This window comes from Sabethes cyaneus, chromosome 1 (assembly GCF_943734655.1).
Source record: "Sabethes cyaneus chromosome 1, idSabCyanKW18_F2, whole genome shotgun sequence".
In the NCBI taxonomy this organism is placed as follows: Eukaryota; Metazoa; Arthropoda; class Insecta; order Diptera; family Culicidae; genus Sabethes; species Sabethes cyaneus.
This window is the reverse complement of record NC_071353.1, coordinates 96329842-96350030: the sequence shown is the minus strand read 5'-3', so window position 1 is coordinate 96350030 and position 20189 is coordinate 96329842. Positions and strand designations below refer to the sequence as shown.

At 38.0% G+C, this 20189-nt stretch overlaps 1 protein-coding gene across 3 annotated transcripts in view; it reads right to left on the bottom strand.

Moving 5' to 3' along the window:
• Nucleotides 1–692: 692 nt before the first annotated feature.
• LOC128745611 (excitatory amino acid transporter 3-like) overlaps nucleotides 693–20189 on the bottom strand; it is a 57355-nt gene continuing 37858 nt past the window's right edge. For all 3 annotated transcript variants that reach the window (XM_053842717.1, XM_053842782.1, XM_053842835.1), the window contains exons 2-4: nucleotides 1779–2528; nucleotides 1115–1678; nucleotides 693–1043 (exon numbers count right to left, since the gene is read on the bottom strand). In XM_053842717.1, coding sequence (XP_053698692.1) covers nucleotides 869–1043; nucleotides 1115–1678; nucleotides 1779–2485 — 1446 coding nt within the window. In that variant the 5' untranslated portion in view covers nucleotides 2486–2528 and the 3' untranslated portion in view covers nucleotides 693–868. The remainder of the gene's footprint in view (nucleotides 1044–1114; nucleotides 1679–1778; nucleotides 2529–20189) is intronic.

Genomic DNA, 20189 nt, shown 5'->3' with positions numbered 1-20189 from the left:
CAAAAACTAATCGAACTCGAGAAATTCGAGACTCTTCCATAAAACATTAGTCACTACAAGACCACAAAAACTATCTATAGTAACACTAGATCATTCAGCACGAGACGGTCGCGAGTGTTGTCGGTGACCCGCCGTCGGAAGCGCCGCCCACTGGGCGGCTTGCAAAACTCGAGATTGTGACAAAGATCATCCGAGATTCATGATTTATGTACAACACAGGTTAATTTGTGGCAATACGAAGTTTGTCGGGTCAGCTAGTATATTTATATAGTAGAAAGGCAAAAAGTTATACCTTCTCAAAGTGGCCTGGGGTCAATGTGACCCCAAGGTACAGAGAAAGGTTTAACACAGATATAAATTAGCCTAGGTTTAACCACGGTCGTAAGAAATCTTATTATATTCTGTCTTTAACTTTCTGTATTTAAAAAAATAGACTTTTTTCAATGTATACTGTCGATGCGAAATCAAAAGTATGTTGCACTGAGGTAATTGTTTTGAAAGACAATTAAAATTTCGTGACACGTCAGGTTTAATATTTATAATTTATGTAATTCATTGTTACAGAAACTCCTTAACTATTTGTTTATCAGATTCGTTAAACGCATGTCTCACTTCGTTGTTTGGTAGTGCTAAGAATCATCAAAATTATTATATGTTATATGATACAAGCAAGATTTATGCTATATGCCTGAGATTCTGTAAAAACATGAAGTTATGAGAATTTGTGTTCAAAAACTGTAAAAATACCATTTAATTATCTACTTTCATTAGAAATATATTAAATAACATTTCAGTTAAAGTACATCTTTAGTTACGAGAAAATCTATTTTTATACATCTCTCTTTAATACTCTCCCTGCCCTTCAACTTTATAGCCTTTCTTCAAATAGAACAGTTTCTGCACTGTTCGCTACTGAATTTCGCAAAACTTTTCGATTCTCTTCACTGGTTGGGATAGCAGCTAGCTCCTTCTGACTGTAGTGTGCTACAATTGCTGCACCAAAGCTATCACCAAGTACATTTACCACCGTGCGGAAACGATCCCTAGTATATGTAATGGAAAATAATATTATAGTAAATACACTCCAGTTGCGCATTTATAGCGTTAGACTTACAATAACCAGTCAACAGCGATAATAAGAGACACATCCTCTGCTGGTAGTCCAACAGTATCCAACACCATAACCAGAGTAACAAGACCTGCTTGTGGAATACCGGCAGCACCTATGCTAGCTGCAGTCGCTGTAATGCTAATAGCAACGATGTTACCAAATGATAGCGAAAGACCTCTCAGTTGTGCAATGAAAATGGCTGCCACTGCTTCATAAAGTGCTGTACCATCCATATTGATTGTTGCTCCTATTGGCAAAACAAATCGAGAAACTCGAGGGTCGACATGATTCTTTTCTTCCAAACACTGCATTGTAACAGGCAGCGTAGCCGAACTGGATGATGTTCCAAAGGCCGTTGCAATAGCCTGACCCATATTGGCAATAAATCGCGCAGGATTTTTCCGGGTAAAAACAAATAGTATTGTTGGTAATATTACAAATCCGTGGAATAATATACCTCCTGCGGTGACGGCAAAATATAGTCCTAATTTCCCAAAAACCACGCCAAGATCATCCATTTCGAGAAGTTTGGCTGTTATTAGAAAAAGCACTCCAATTGGTGATAACCTACAAAGACCAAATATAGTAAGTAGTAGAGAGAATTCTGAATTTAAATAAGCCCGTATAACTGTTTTTGTACAACTGAGCTGAATATGAAGTAACTTACCAGATAACCCATCCAGTGATTTTCATTACAGTATGCGATAACTGTTGAAAAAATCTTAGTACTATTTGTACTTCCTCTTTCAACGAACTCAATGCTATTCCGAAAACAATCGCTGCAACTACCAACCCGATGATATTCATTCCGTCAGAATATTTTCCACTAACAGACCATAAATTGAGGTCAAGTTCATTGGGATTGCTTTTCGGTGGAATTAGAATCGTTTGGAACTGTTGTAGACATGCTTGTACAAGATTCGGTGGAAACATATTTCGTATCAAATCGAGCAACGTGTCTGCTGTGGTAACATTTCTCGATTCTCCCGTTACTTCTCCGCTGGAAGCTTCTGCTCCTTTGCCTGGCTGGATTGTGGTTACCAAAATAATTCCCAAAATTACTGCCATGATTGTCGTTACAATATAATAAAGAACTGCTCTGCCACCAATTTTTCCGGATAACGATAGATCCAGCGAACCAACAGCAGATATTAATGACGTTATAATTAGTGGAAGAATCAATGCTTTAAGCATTCGTAGAAAAATGTCTCCAATGAAGTTAATATAGGCGACATCTCGTGGAGACCATTTTTCCCCTTCGGCAGGAACTCTTCGCAGCCCAATGCCAAGGATAATTCCTACAATTACGCCAATGATGGTGAGTAACGTTAGAAGATTCTCTTTCAGTAACAATTTAAAACGTTCTCGTCTCATCCTGATCAAACAAATTTTACGTTGATTGTGGGTCGATTTTGTCCTGTAAATAAATTGAATACAACTTTCAGTTGTTTTTTTTTTCAATGTGTACACTATTTATGATTCTAAATATACATATGTTCGAGCAGCGGTCTATATCTCATTCCATGAATTCCATGAAAAAAAGTAACTACCGAAGTTTAAAAATGCTTTGACTTTGTTCAAAACTTAATAGGTATTCGTTTCTTTACGAAAAATGTTCGATAAATATTTTTTTATTTATGTAGTTGGGCATCATCCATGTTTTAGAATCAAGAAAAGTCATAGAACTCCCGCACAAGATTAGATAACAGAAAAGTATTACCACAAGATTACCATTTCTAACTAACGATTTAGCACAGTTGTAAGAAACAAATGTTCTGTAAAAATCCGGTGATCAGGTAACCATTCCATCAAACTGTAAACTTCTCAAAAACGTGCAAAACTTCACTGATACTTTAAATATATACGAAATTTATAGTATACGTCATTTGACTCAATTTGTGGCAGGATTTTCAGACTAAAACAAGACCCAAACGAGGCTTTTCTGAGGTGCACAGAAGAAGGGATTTTCAGACTAAACCAAGACCCAAACAAGGCTTTTTTGAGGTGCACAGAAGAAGGGCCCCATTTAAAGTAGCGGCTCAAATAGCCGAAAATGAAATTTCACGTTTCAGTCCATGCCTAAATACGGTTTTGTAGTGAATTGGATATTGATAGAAAAAAAATCATACCCTTTCAACAAATTTGATTATCTATATTACGAAATTCTTTGACGTTTTTTCGGCTTTTCAGCCAAGTGGATGTAGCAAATAATTTTTTTGCTTTTACTTATCCGACGTTTCGGCGATTTGTTTCACCTTTTTCTTAGCATTCTGGAATTACACAATGATTTAGGTGGTTTTTCTAGCTGTAACTTATGGTGGAACTTACAAAAGCTTGAACGTTTTTAATCATACCTTTATGTATACCTGTTGTGCAACCTAATAACATGGCATTTACTATGTACTATTTTTAAGGAACTTAGGTTAACTTTCTGTTACTGTGTTGTCTGAGTACTTTAGTTACTGTATTTTATTGAATTTGAATTTTAAACTTATTTTCCGTTTTGTTTGCACTTAAAATGTGGTCCAGAAAGCGGGGTTTTACGGTTTGTTTTACTCGGGTTACTCTGCGGATGGTGTTTTATTGTCTATCACCACGGGAATGACACTTCCAATACCAACCTATACAAAAAAAACGTAGCCAACATAGAGCGGGCCCAAGCTGACAGCTTCATAGATGGGCTCAAGCTGACAACCGAGTCGGATGTATAAATTGTTAAATTTTGTTAGTTTTAGTTCGATTTTAGTCAAGGTTTTAGCATCACATAGCCAATTTCAGGCAGACAATTAATGCGAAATACATGAAACTGTGAAAATGGTTAGATAAATTCGTTTTGTAAAATCGCTTTGCGTTTGCCGCCTTTTTCATGTGAGCAACGAAAATGTGACGTCATATCAACCCCCTGTCTATCACTATCTCGAACTGACATCACTGTGACGTTTGTGTATTGAAATTAGATTATAACCATTTTAGTGAAGTTTTTTAGTGTGTGTAATATTCCTGCATATATGGCGTTTATTCCCTGTGTGTCTGTACGATTGTTTATGCTATTCTGTGTTTATGGCATACTTCTAAGTACGGTAGCGAAAGTTGTTTTCTGTGTCTGTCTAAAATTTTTGTTTTACAGCTAGAAAAACAACCTAAATCATTGTATAATTCCAAAATCTTTAGAAAAAGGATAGTAGTGATAGTAGCATGTATTCATGCTTGTAATCATTCGATTCTTCATGTATACATGCTATATGCAACATATATACATGCTATATGCAACATATATACATGTTACATGCGTTGTATGTAACATTTATCAAAGTAGTAACATTGCATATGTTCAATTCTCAAAAGATTGTGCATTTGAAAACAATTTAACAACATCAAGAACACAAACTACACAGAAGTCGCTTTTTACGCGGTTTTTTTACGCGACTATTTTTACGTGGTTTTCGGAATTTACGCGGTTTTCGGAATTCACGCGGTTTTTGGAATTTACGCGGTTTTTTTTACGCGGTTTTCGGAATTTACGCGGATGTGCTCAAAACGTCTATTTTTTCGCGTAGTGTTGAAATCCACAAAGTTTTTTATTCAAAATTTTGGTTTTTTTTACGCGGTTTTCGGAATTTACGCGGTTTTTACCTTTGTTATACTATAACAAAGGTTTAGGAATTGGTCGAAAAACACGAAATTGATCCGAGGCCCGGAGGGCCGAGCCACATATACCAATCGACAGGGTTCGACGAACTGAGCAATGTCTGTGTGTGTGTGTGTGTGTGTGTGTGTGTGTGTGTGTGTGTATGTGTGTATGTATGTGCGGGGCGCAACTTTTCTATCGCCTGTTTCTCGGAGATGGCTGAACCGATTTGTTCGCTATTACTTTTGTTTGAAAGGTATTATTGCCTAGTATATCACTATTGAATTGTTTCGAGGTCCGACATTTCGTTTAAAAGTTATAAGTAAAAAAGTAAAAATTACGTGACACGATTTTCTCCGAACCCAAATAACCGATTTCAACGATCTTGGTATCGAATGAAAGCTCTTGTTAACACTAAATTTTTCGGATAAATTTTATTGAAAACAAACAATCAGTTTAAAAGTTATGCTTAAAAAACCTGTTTTGACAAGGTAATAATTATCGCCTGTTTCTTAGAAATGACTAAAGCGATTTAGACGCTATTAGTCTCATTTGACAGGTAACATAACCTAATAGATCACTATTGATTTGTTTTTTGATTGGACGTTTAATTTGAGAGTTATGATCAATTGAATACAACACATTAAAATTTACAATAATTTATAACGATTTCATCTAAGATGATTTATCTAGTTTGATTTATTTTGGCATCAAATTAGAGATTTTAATGCTACAAATATATCTGCAAAATTTCAGAAGAATCGGTTTTGCCGATCAAAAGATATTAACCCTCCAACACTCGCCCCGATTTTTGTAATTCGGTTACTCGTGCGCACAATGGTCCAAAGCCAAAAAGACATGCGCATTAGAATTTTGACTGGGAAAACTTGGTTTTAGGTTTATGGAACCTTCGGAAGAATTTCTTGAAATTGAAAGTTCTATCGTCTGGTGCAATTTAAATTTTGATTAATCCCCCTATAAGTGAAATAAAAAAATTATTTTTCTTCAGTTTCAATATAACACATTGATGTGTTCTGCAAAGTTTTAGAACATATTATTACAAGAAATTTTGTTGAATACAGTAACCTTCTATCTATTAAGCGAAGAGAGAAAAATCTTATTCATTGTATATGAATTTGTAAGATCAGTTTTTTCTATTTTAGCTCTTTTTGTAATTGTTGTATTCCTTTTTCATGTATTACAAAATTGTATAAATAGTAAAAATACACAACTTTGATTAATATAGTATACCTCTATGTTTGTTTGTTTAGGTGCTGTAGAACTTTGATTAAAAAAAAGCCTTAATTTTGACCCCGAATGACTCGACTACCAACAGATACATTTTAAACATTTTATATTTGCTAATTATGTTGTTGCATACAGACACCATTTTTACATATGAAGAAACGAGAGAAACTTCCAGGGCCAATCGCGGTACAACTCACATGCTGATTGCTTCGTTTCTGTGATGTCAGTTTATGCTGATCTATTTGCCCAACAATTTAAAGTATTAATGCATAATTATGACATTTTGCTCATAACAAGGTAATTGAAGAACATACGTTAGTTAAGCAGAGATTTGTAACTTTATAACAATATGGCATTCAAAAACCTACACGTGTTGTACAAAATGCAACAGCGTGAGTAATCGAAGGTCAACAGAAATTGATGAAATTTATTCAAGAAAACTTTATTGATGTCAATCAAAAATAATGGCGTTACAGAAATTTATGCGTAGTTCAAAAACCTATGAACTAGACTTTTACTACGCAATGTATATGTTAAAGAATAATATTTCCTCTTATAACTTGCTTTTACTTGCACTTACTCAAATTAGAAACAACCAGCTTACCCTTACTCAGTAATTTCATGAAAAAAGGATCTATCAAAATTTATAGGTGCTGCTATTTTGTTCAAATTTTGTAAACTTATTAAATTTCCAAAAATTTAATGAAAACCAACGTACCACGCAACGTTAACCAATAAATGAATTATGTTTCGAAGACGTGTCGATTTCTATCTCAAGTTCTAAGCAAGTAAGACCGTATAACAAAGGATCCTTTCACCACTAGGTGGATTAAATCGGGTTTTTACGCGGTTTTCGGAATTTACGCGTTTTTACCTTTGTTATACTATAACAAAGGTTTAGGAATTGGTCGAAAAACACGAAATTGATCCGAGGCCCGGAGGGCCGAGCCACATATATCAATCGACAGGGTTCGACGAACTGAGCAATGTCTGTGTGTGTGTGTGTGTGTGTGTGTGTGTGTGTGTGTGTGTGTGTGTGTGTGTGTGTGTGTGTGTGTGTGTGTGTGTGTGTGTGTGTGTGTGTGTGTGTGTGTGTGTGTGTGTGTGTGTGTGTGTGTGTGTGTGTGTGTGTGTGTGTGTGTGTGTGTGTGTGTGTGTGTGTATGTGTGTATGTATGTGCGGGGCGCAACTTTTCTATCGCCTGTTTCTCGGAGATGGCTTAACCGATTTGTTCGCTATTACTTTTGTTTGAAAGGTATTATTGCCTAGTATATCACTATTGAATTAGTTCGAGGTCCGACATTTCGTTTAAACGTTATAAGTAAAAACGTGAAAATTACGTGACACGAATTTCTCCGGAACCAAGTGACCGATTTCAACGATCTTGATATCGAATGAAAGCTCTTGTTAACGCTAAATTTTTCGGGTAAATTTTATTGAAAACAAACAAGTAGTTTAAAAGTTATCCTAAAAAACCTGTTTTGACAAGGTAATATTTATCGCCTGTTTCTTAGAGATGGCTAAACCGACTTAGGCGCTATTAGTCTCATTTGAAAGGTAACATAGCCTAATAGATCACTATTGATTTGTTTTTTGATTGGACGTTCAATTTGAAAGTTACGAGCAATTGAATACAACACATTAAAATTTATAATAATTTATAACCATTTCATCTAAGATGCTTTATCTAGTTTGAATTATTTTGACATCAGATTAGAGATTTTAATGCTGCAAATATATCTGCAAAATTTCAGTAGAATTGGTTTTGCTGATCAAAAGATATTAACCCTCCAACACTCGCGCCAACTTTTGTAATACGGGTTATTCGCGCGCACAATGGCCCAAAGCCAAAGAGACATGCGCACTAGAGTTTTGACTGGGAAAACTTGGTTTTAGGTTTATGGAACCTTTGGAAGAATTTCTTGAAATTGAAAGTTCTATCGTCTGGTGCAATTTAAATTTTGATTAATCCCCCTAAAAGTGGAATAAAAAAATTATTTTTCTTCAGTTTCAATATAACACATTGATGTATTCAGCAAAGTTTTAGAGTATATTATTACAAGAAATTTTGCTGAAGACAGTAAGCCCCTATCTCTTCAGCGAAGCTAGAAAAATATTATTTATTGCATATGAATTAGTGAAATCAGTTTTTTATTTTAGCTCTTTTCGTAATTGTTGTATGACTTTTTCATGTATTACAAAGTTGCACAAATAGTAAAAATACACAACTTTGCTGAATGTAGTATACCTCTATGTTTGCTTGTTTAGAAACTGTAGAACTTTGATTATAAAAAATACCCTAATTTTGACCCCGAATTACTCGACTACCAACAGACGGATACATTTTAAACATTTTGCATTATTGCTGATTGTTTTGATGCATACAGACACCATTTTTCCATATGAAGAAACGAGAGAAAATTCCAGGCCAATTCCGGTACACCTCATATGCTGATTGCTTCATTTCTGTGATGTCAGTTTATGCTGATCAATTTTCCCAACAATCTAAAGTATTAATGCATTGAATAATTATGACATTTTGCTCATAACAAGTTTATTGAAGAATATACGTTAGTTACACAACAATTTGTAACTTTATAACAATATGGCGTTCAAAAACCTACACGTGTTATATAAAATACAACAGCGTGAGTAACCGAAGGTTAATAAAAGTTGATGAAATTTATTCTAGATAACTTTATTGGTGTGAATCAAATAGGCATTACAAGAAATTATGCATAGTTCAAAAATCTATAAACTAGACCTTTACTACGCAATGTATATGTTAAGGAATAATATTTGCTCTTACAACCTACTTTTACTTGCACTTACTCAAATTATTAACAACTTACTTATCCTTATTCAGCAATTTCATGAAAAAAGGATCTATAAAAATTTATAAGTGGTCATATTTTGTTCAAATTTTGTAAACGTATTCAATTTTCAAAAATTTTATGTAAACCAACGCACTACGCAACGTTAACCAATAGATGGATTATACTCCAAAGACGTGTCGGTTTCTATCTCAAATAGCAAGTAAGACCGTATAACAAAGGTTCCTTTCACCACTAGGTGGATTAAATCGGGTTTTTTACGTGGTTTTGATTTACGCGGGACGTATTCTGCGCGTAAAAAGCGACTTGAGTGTATTGCTTTTCTGCTACCTTACTGAAATTAAAGCTTGTTTTTATTATCCATATTTCCCACGTTGAAGGGATTTTACCAATTCAATCCTATTTTATCAACAGCACATGTTTTCACTACACTTCTAATGAAACGGCAAGCATGCGTATTCATACAGCGTCGTATTATAACCGAACACTACAGCTGTAGCACATTTTTCCAACACAGATATCAAATTCGCCGAGGTTTAATCGTCTCGCAGTAAAGAATTTGCGATCTTTTGGGATAACGATCTTGTGTCATTTTTTCTGGCACACTTCACAGGTTGAACCGCGGTGTTAAGAAATCTTGTTGAAATGGGGAAACTTTGTCATTTGGCTTACTTCCCAAGCACAGATATCAAATTGGTATAGATTTAGATCATCGTAAAGAATCTTCCAACCAATCACGAAGCGAGAATTCTGGTAAAACATAGGTTTATTATTTTCAATTTGTCAATAGTTCAACATCAAGAATCCATACTTTTCTTCATTTGGGTCAATTCTTAGAAGATTTTCCGATCGATTGGTGTAAGAATATTGAAAATCGATCGGAAAACCGCTGAGCTATTAGCGTTCAAAACCTATGATTTTTCGTGACGCTCGCATTTTTCGATTTTTTGGAATGACACCCTATCTCAAAAAATGGCGTAAGACGTAGTCCTACGTCAAAATAATAATTTACAGTCGATAAACTCTCCCTCATGTTGCTAAACTTACTTAGTATCTGGAGATAGTTTCAATGAGAAAATGGGAGAGTCCCAGCAAAGCCGAAAACCGTGGGCTTAACCGTTATGTGTACGGGAAATTTAACACCCATAAGTGTTCGGATGGGTACCCGGGTACCCACCGAAATGAAATGCTTCTAACTTTATCAATTCTTGACCGATTTTGGATCTTGAACCGTCAAAAGATTGGAAAATTTGTCTATTTTTAGAGCATGAGACTTACCAAGCCTGGCACCACGTCTAGTTCCCATAAATCCGGATCTCCGGGACCATGTTCCGGATCCAAAACAAAAGTGTGCAATTATCAATAAAACCACACAACATTGGTATCAAATTCATAAAATCACTCCAGGAGTTGATGTTTATCCATTTTGAGTCCATATATCTGGGCAGAGCATTAGACATGAAAAAACAAAAAGAGAAATTGGACTTTTTCTTATCTGGCGCTCCTCCAGATAATTATTTTTGCATGAAAATCAGAACTTAAGGTTTTTTGTATGTACTTTCATGATAAAATAGTCATTAGCTTGATTGCATCGTTTTTACGGTGCTGCCCGTTAGAGGGTTAAATTGTTTCCAAATGCACATAGAAATAACTCTGAAATCTTTTGAAGATTGAACGTATGCAACTTACTATTTTGATGAATGTTACATACAACGCACGTAGCATGTAGAGTAAGGAGGGGTAAAAGTGCGATTCAATGATTTATCGGTGCAGAGATTCCGAGTGAATTAACTACATTTGCATGGATGGGTGACAACTTTGACAGCTTGAATCTAACGTAAACTTTGATTGCTTACGAAACATAGTTGCTGAGATATGTGCAAATGTTATTTTAGGGCGGGTTTGATGTAATTTATCGTTATGCGGCAAATATGATATCAACAGGAGGATATTACTTGTAGAAAATTTGTTTCAGCGTTTTACATCACTCACATATCTGTTTTGAAAATACGGTGAAAAGAATTTACAAAATATATTTCGCTTTTCCGTAATTTAATCTAACCCCGTCAAGCGCTTAGCAAGGTAAAAGTGCGATTCACGGACGGGGCAAAAATGCGATTCATGGACGAGGCAAAAATGTATAGCGTATTATATACAACTTTAGACACTATATTACAGATACTAGAAATGGAAGATCTGCAGAAAACTGTGTGCTCTACAGATGTTGGCCGAAGGAAAACAATGTTTTTCCGCTGATGAAACAAAAAACCCGAATTACCTTCCGAAGGACCGAAGGACCTTCTTTCCATTTCCGGTTTTCCGAGTGATTTCTATACCTTTATACTATCTTCTATACCTATAAAAACCCCGAATTAATCCACCTAGCGGCGTGACCTAGCCTTTCTACTGCCACAATAATCATTCTTTAATTTCTCAGGAACATCTATAATTAACTTGACTATATTTTTAAATATCCGTTCAGTATTCCTCAAAATCCTTATTTGCCAGTAAAATTCACAACGTATTGCGTACAATAATTATATTTTCTTTCCTTGGGTGCGTAAATACTTGTAAGCGTCAGTCATGTTACTTGATGAACACCTTATTTAGCTTTATAATATTTACGTGATTTATAGAAGAATAATGTTAACACAAACGATAATTTTTGCAGACTTAAATGAATATATTTAGAAAATTAAAAATTAACCCTCTAACGAGTCTACAGACGGCCGTAACTTTCGGGCTTCAGATTCATATACGAAACTTGTTTTGAATTGTCAATATGAAACATGTGTTCGCAGCAAATTTTTTGATATTTTGATATTAATACCATGCGTTCAAAAGTTACCATCTTTGAAAAACAAGAGTTCAGAAAAATTATTATTATACTTCGCTTTTGAAAAAAAAAGGATATCTACAACAAAATGATTAATCTCAAAATTTTACTATTAGTTGGCTGGCAAATGAGTGAACATGTGCAAATATATCACCTCTGTTTTCTAACTCCTATCTCTACCTCCACGAGGTGCCGGCTGGGGTACGGTAGCCAAAGTTGCGCACCTGGTGGTACGCAACCTTGGTTGTCGTATGCAGACAGAGAAGGTGGAACACTCGCCGTGTGGTTTGCGGCTACCTAATCATGCAGTTCGGCGCAGGTTTTTCGGAGGGCGCGGCTGCGGGGTGTGGGCACACCGGGAGAGAGTTATTTTCTCAGCTGGCTTAGCACAGAGAGAGAGACTCTAAATCGGTCTGTTTTACACAATCTGCAGTTAGGCCCTTTGGCGGTTGGTGCCGAATTGTACGTTTGGGCAAAAATTGAGCCACGGGACCTGATCCTGCCGGGAGTCGGCAAATCAGGAGCCCCTAAGTCAAGGTCTACCTCCGTGCCGATGACTGAATGGCTGGAGGGGTGAAAACATGCCAGTCGCGAACGGAGTGCTTTGGGCATCTTGCCCCTACTGTGCCATGCGGGGCTCTGGTACGGTCGATCTTTGTTGTCCCTTGCGTTTCGTGGGAACAGCATAGTAGTCCTGCCCAATTTCCCTTATGGGTTTTACGCCAAGTGCGTTCTGGCCAATATAATTGGCTTCGCTTACAATTTGCTGTCTGATCTGTGTTGGAGATTGTTTGTGCATATACTCCGCTAGTCAAATAGTTAGGGTCGCACAAATAAATCTTCAACACAAACGGGCAGCAAATTTGTATTTATGCGAAAAACTTTTTAATGGCTCTGTCACCATCGCATTGGTTCAGGAGCCATATTTTCGCAAGGGGTACTTTCATTCGACGGATATTGGAAACCAGAACTTTGCTGCTTTCAGCAAAACTGGTATGACAAATCCTCGTTTGATGCCCAGGGCATGCATATTGTTGCATAGGTCAATAAGTGCATGCCTTATCTCTGAGTTGACTACTCGAGATATTTGTGCAGTCACAGTAGAACTCGTCGTGGATGATGTCCATAGGCGCTATGTCTACTGTTCTGCATACTTACCACACGATGAACCGTCTCCCAGCGACGATTTCAGAAATGTGGTGAGATACTGCCAATCTAATGGGCTTCCGCTCATTGTAGGCAGTGATGCCAATGCCCATCACATCATTTGGGGCAGCTCGGATATCAATCCGAGAGGCTCTGATTTGATGGAATATTTGAGTATTTGTCCAACTTTCATACGAGCTGGTAGAGAGGAAGTGTTAGATATAACACTCTGCTCTAACAGGATCAGTCATGAGTTGGCACAATGGCATGTTTCAAATGAGACACCAATATCTGATCATTGCTTTATATATTTTGATCATTTGGGTGTCTCTTTGAACGCTGCAACCTTTCGCAATCCGAGATTTTCTGACTGGGAACTCTTTGAGGAGGAACTGGCGACGAAATTTCAAGGATTCGAATCGACGATTGAGTCATCGATCGACTTGGATGTGGCTGTAGATGTCACAACATCTTTTATTGCGGAATCTTTTGAAGTAGCCTGCCCGCTAAAAACTATTAAAACGACTAGAGGAACACCGTGGTGGAACTCTCATCTTGCGGAACTAAAGAAACAATGCAGGAGAGCCTGGAATAGACGTCGGAGGGATGGCGTGGAGCCTTTCAAGCAGGCCCGGAAAGCCTATGCAAAGGCTCTACGGTCTTCAGCACGCACGAGCTGGCACAGGTTCTGTAGCAACGTTTCCAGTTTCGGCGAGGCAAGTCGACTTAATAAAATCCTGTCAAAATCGAAAGATTATCAGGTTAATAACATTCGAAGTTCGAACGGTGAATACTGTTCGAATGACAATGAAATCCTGGAATGTCTCTTTTATAGTCACTTTCCGGGCTGTGTGGAACCTGAAGTTCGAAACGATCCAGAAATCGTTTTAGGTGGCTTAGACTCATGGGCTTTTGCTCGGAGACTTGTCACAACTGAAGCGATTGAGTGGGCCGTGAACAGCTTCTCTCCATACAAATCTCCTGGAACAGATGGAATATACCCTATTCTACTGCAGAAAGGATTCAAGTACTTCAAACACATTCTGAGAAGGATGTTTGTGTGTAGTATTGCTATTGAGTACATCCCAACTCAATGGCGTGAAATAACCATTAAGTTCATTCCTAAAGGTGGACGCGCGACATACGAGCAAGCAAAAAGTTTTAGACCAATCAGTCTAACGTCATTCTTGCTTAAATCACTTGAGCGGATTGTTGATCACCACATCCGCGAAACAAGCTTAGTAGAAGTTCCTCTTCATTCAGCACAACATGCTTATCAAAGTGGCAAATCTACAACCACTTTATTACATGATGTGGTGGATAAAATTGAGGTTGCTTTTTCACAAAAGGAATCTTGCTTAGGAACTTTTTTGGATATTGAAGGCGCGTTTGATAACGTATCTTTCGCTTCCATTTTGGAGGCTGCTCGTTATCATAATGTGCCTTCAATAATCATAAAGTGGATAGAACAAATGCTTAGTAACCGATTGCTTTTTTCGTCCTTACGGCAAGCAAGCATTTGGAAGCAAAGTGTTTGTGGATGTCCACAAGGTGGCGTTCTCTCGCCTCTTTTATGGAACCTTGTGGCGGACGGCCTATTGAGGAAACTCAATGGTCTAGGCTATCCGTCATATGGTTTTGCGGATGACTATCTCATCCTAGTAGTTGGAAAGTGCATAAGCACATTATTTGACTTAATGCAGCAGGCACTACGCGTCGTGGAAACGTGGTGCCGAGAAACTGCACTTTCGGTAAATCCGAGCAAAACATCTATCGTCTTATTTTCAAGACGTAGAAATACCAATGGAGCTCGCGCTCTGCGCTTTTACGATTCGGATGTTGATGTTGTGAACGAAGTGAAGTACGTGGGGTTGATTCTCAACTCCAGGCTTGACTGGTCCACAAATATTGACTTCCGAATTAAAAAAGCGTGCATGGCCTTTGGGCAATGTAGACGAGCAATTGGCAACTCTTGGGGGCTTAAACCCAAATACATACACTGGTTATACACGGTCGTTGTCAGACCAATACTGGCGTATGGTTGTCTTGTATGGTGGCAGAGAGGGGAAGTTGTGACTGTCCAGACAAAGCTAAACCATCTTCAAAGGATGTATTTAATGGCAATGTCTGGTGCATTTACTACAACTCCTACTGCCGCCCTAGAAACTATTTTCAATATTAAACCTCTACACTTCCACCTGAAGCAAGAGGCACTAATATGTGCTTATCGACTACACGCGATTGGCCTTTGGCAGTCTGTGGACGGTTCCACTGGTCATACTCGATTGTGGTCGCAAATTGTTGCTGAGGACAAGTTTGCCCTTGCTCCTAGCGATGTAACGCTCATGCGTGCTTTCCCGTATAGGACTTTCTCAAGTGACTTTCCTCCTAGAGAGGATTGGATGTCAGGCTACATGGAAAGGAAAATTTCCGACTATGTGGTCTGTTATACCGATGGTTCCTTGTACGAAGGTCGCGCGGGTGCTGGTGTTTACTGCCGTGAGCTAGAATTGGAGGAATCCTATTCGTTGGGTAGTTACTGCACCGTTTCTCAAGCTGAAATCTTTGCAATTATGTGCGGAGCTCAGTTTGCAGTTTGCTCAGTTCAGAAAGAACTGATAGGCAAGATTATCTACTTCTGTTCTGACAGTCAAGCCGCTATAAAAGCGCTTTGTGCGGCTAATTCTAAATCTAAAACAGTCATCGCCTGCCACACCCAATTAGAAGAACTAAGCATTCTAAATGCCGTTCATCTGGTTTGGGTTCCTGGCCATTCTGGTATAACCGGAAATGAATGGGCTGATGAACTAGCAAGATCTGGAGCAGAAAAGTCGGTTTTCGGACCGGAACCTGCTTTACCAATTGCGGCATGTTGGATAAAACAAAAGATTCGATCTTGGTTTTCATCTGAACATGTACGTTATTGGGAAAATCTTGAAACTTGTCGTCAAACGAAAAGTTTCATTGTTAAGCCTTGTGAGAAGGTTGCGAAATTTCTTTTGCAACACTCAAAGGTAAATTGCAGTATTCTTGTCAGATCACTGACTGGTCACTGCAGGCTAAATTATCATATGGCTACGATTCAGCGAGCTGAATCGTTTCATTGTAATTTATGTGAATCCGACTACGGTACACCATATCACGTAATTTGCAACTGTCCTGCAGTAGCACAATTGCGTCATAGGATCTTTGGATCCTACGTCTTAAATGAATCGGATTTTAGGAAACTAAAATTACGAGACATTTTGATGTTCCTTACCGAAAGCGGTATTGAGCTATAAGCTCTTATTTATCATGAGTATACCCCCCAGGGGGTGTACTTTTGATAAGTTAACTACCAAGGATTGCAGTATCCCTTCGGGGGTACAAAAATCTCTCGGTATATATATGTTTGTGTTTGTCCAAATTCCTCATCCACCCCTTCCTATTCCTTCTGTTTTCCTTCCCGTCCTCATCAGGTAAATGATGACACGGGCAAGATGGGCAAGGCACAAATCTTCCACATGATTGTGAGGAACGTGCTGCTCGAGCCAAAGATGCTGATACCTGATACCTGATTGCTTGGTTTCAATTTTGCAATATATCTGAATTAGAAAAAATAACTGAATAGAGCATTAGATATGCAAAAGAGAAATTGAACTTTTTCTTAGCTGGCGCTCCTTCAGATAATTATTTTTGCATGAAAATCAAAACTTAAGCTTCTTTTGAATGTACGTTCATGAAAAGATAGTCATTAGCTTGATCGCATCGTTTTTACAATGTATCCCGTTAGAGGGGGAGGAAAACAAGATGAGGTCGAAAAATAGCTGCACCATAAACATACTTGAGAATGCGATATATGATCGATATGATTTCCAGTGCTTGTCATTTTTGATTTATTTATCAAAACATGATACATGACATAAGACATCTGTCCTTTAAAATGTCACTAACAAAAACAAATCTTACAAAATTACTACCGTGCAACGTTTACTTCCTATTTTTCATATAACATTTCTAAACTCTAGTATCTATTGATTGAAAAAAGAGCATCTATTGATGCGCAAAATTTGTTTGAAATTTGTATAAATTTATTTTGAAAAATCATTTATTTTTTATTTATTTATTTTATTTTTATACCTATACACCACTATACCTGCATGCTTAAATTAACTGCTTTTCTTCGATTTTTGCTTTTCTTGTACAATTGTGAGTAACAGCAAGTGAAGAAAATGAGAATTGAAATCTTAAATCAAAGAAAAAAAAACTTTTTGATTGAATCCCACTATTTTATATTTATTTGCAACAGATACGTAGTTCGCCTACGACATGCGGGCTTCATCAGAGTCTTATTTCAAGGCGTATACGTATCTGTCGCGAATAAATATTAAATAGTGGAATTTAGTCGGTAAAAGTTTTTTCTTTTCTTTAACTTCAGAGTTCGTATTCCACTAACAGGCTTCAAAAACTTCAGACAATTGACATGTTTCTGACTTCTTGAATTTCAATGCAAATTTAAAAATTGCAAATTGTCATCACATACACACATACCTACATACATACATACATACATACATACATACATACATACATACATACATACATACATACATACATACATACATACATACATACATACATACATACATACATACATACATACATACATACATACATACATACATACATACATACATACATACATACATACATACATACATACATACATACATACATACATACATACATACATACATACATACATACATACATACATACATACATACATACATACATACATACATACATACATACATACATACATACATACATACATACATACATACATACATACATACATACATACATACATACATACATACATACATACATACATACATACATACATACATACATACATACATACATACATACATACATACATACATACATACATACATACATACATACATACATACATACATACATACATACATACATACATACATACATACATACATACATACATACATACATACATACATACATACATACATACATACATACATACATACATACATACATACATACATACATACATACATACATACATACATACATACATACATACATACATACATACATACATACATACATACATACATACATACATACATACATACATACATACATACATACATACATACATACATACATACATACATACATACATACATACATACATACATACATACATACATACATACATACATACATACATACATACATACATACATACATACATACTTACATACATACATATGGTAGGGGAATGGGAACCCCATCCAGCGCCATGGCGTTACCGGTTGATCCACCCGGTGAGTTGGATAGGTGTGGTGGGGCGAGCCCTGGGCATGCCGAGTCTCCTAAAAAATGCCACAAAATTCAGAAACCAGCTCGTCAATGCGATCTGACACCGCTATAAGTGTCTTGCCCCGTCCTGATAGTGCTTGTGACGTTAATCAATTACGTACGGTGAGCACATTAGGATTAACGCCAGTAAGATCCTAATTATGGTATACTGGTTACTGGAATGCACGATTGGATTTGACGCTAAGAAGCTGGCTTCTGAGCCATTCTACTCTCTGAGTAAGGAAGGGTGATACCTCCCTGAAATGGCGAGTGGGCTAATGACTTGGTTGCCTCAGTCCCGGTAAAACCTTGGCAGGCCTTCGGGTACGTTCAAAACTCGTTTCCAAAGTGGTGCTTTGGTAGTACTAGGATCAGATGAAACATTCCTGATTGCGCCGATCTGGCTCTGAACATGGTTTCCCATAAAGGACCATGTCAACCCTAGCATGGCCTCCCTGCTTGCATAGATAACCATGGGATCACATTCAGGCGACTATGTACAACGAGCGGAGATAGCGGCCCGAAGGGGGGACCCAACAATATGGAAAATAATCGAAAATATCAGAGAGATGACGACGAAGGTGAGATGGACACGACCGACAGTGATGCAAATGTGTTTGCAAAAAGCGGAAAATTATTGCGATCGCCAGTGTTGGAACGTGCGGTGTCAACAATGTTCACCAACAGCGGTGTTAATGCTGAGCAGCAAGATGCGCACATAAACGGTAGCGACTTTACCGAGATGCTTACACCGAAGTCTAGTAGAGGACTTCCAGGAGATGATTTCAAAAACACGAGGTTGGCACAGGCTATGGATAGGGTCACTAACCTCTACGAGTTCGTTAAAGCGAGAAGCAACGTCCACAATGAGATTAAGCAGCAAGTGATTGGTATTCAAACTGTTCTGAATGCCGCCAAAAGGGAGTACTTAGCGCTGATAAACAGAGCCGCAACTGCTGAATTAGCGCTGTCAGAACAAGCCGAGATGGTAGAGGTCGGAGTACAGGTTACACCTCGGGCATTTCGTAACTTGCGTACCGAGAAACGAGATCGTGACTCACCAGGGGACAAGGAATCCCCAGCGGACAAGAAACGTAAGGACGACCAGGAGGGAGATAACGTACAGGAAGACCTTGACGAACCCGAAAACCCAGCAGAAGAGAAGGAGGACAGCGACTGGCAGACCGTCGAAAAGAGAAAAAAGAAAGAGATGGAGAAAAAAGCGAAAGAAAAAGAGCGAAAGGAAAAGGAAAAGGAGAAGCGTCGTGAGAAAAAAAGAGGCGATGCCCTAATCGTTGGTGCAACGGGTAAATTGACATATGCCGACATCCTCCGGAAAGTAAGAGCCGACCCTGACCTGAAGGAGCTTGGGGAGAAGGTGATGAAGACTAGGCGCACTCAGAACGGTGAAATGCTGTTCGAATTAAAGAAAGACCCTACGGTCAAGAGTACAGCCTTCAAAGAGCTCATTGAAAAGGCTCTCGGCGAAGAGGCGAACGTGAGAGCCTTGTCTCAGGAGTCAGTAGTCCTATGTAGGAACTTAGACGAGGTTACAACAGAAGAAGAGCTAAGGAAGGTGCTGACGGAAAAATGTGACCTTCAGGGTGTACCAATGACAATCCGATTAAAGGAAACGTATGGCCGCACGCAGACGGCAACGATACGACTCTCGGTGATGGCAGCTGAAAGGGTCCTGAAGCTGGGTAAAGTGAAAGTGGGATGGTCTGTGTGCCCACTCAAAGCCATTCCTCGCCCGAGTAAAGAAACGGAGAGATGCTTCAAATGCATGGGCTTTGGCCACTTAGCGAGCAGCTGCGATGGACCTGATAGATCCAAGTTATGCAGGAAATGCGGTCAAGAGGGACACTTTGCTCTGAATTGCAAAAACCCACCAAGGTGTTTGCTCTGCAAAACAGAAAAAGACCACGCGACGGGAGGGTTCAGATGCCCAGAGTTTAAGAAGGCGGCGGCGTGCCAGAAATGATAGAGGTAGTC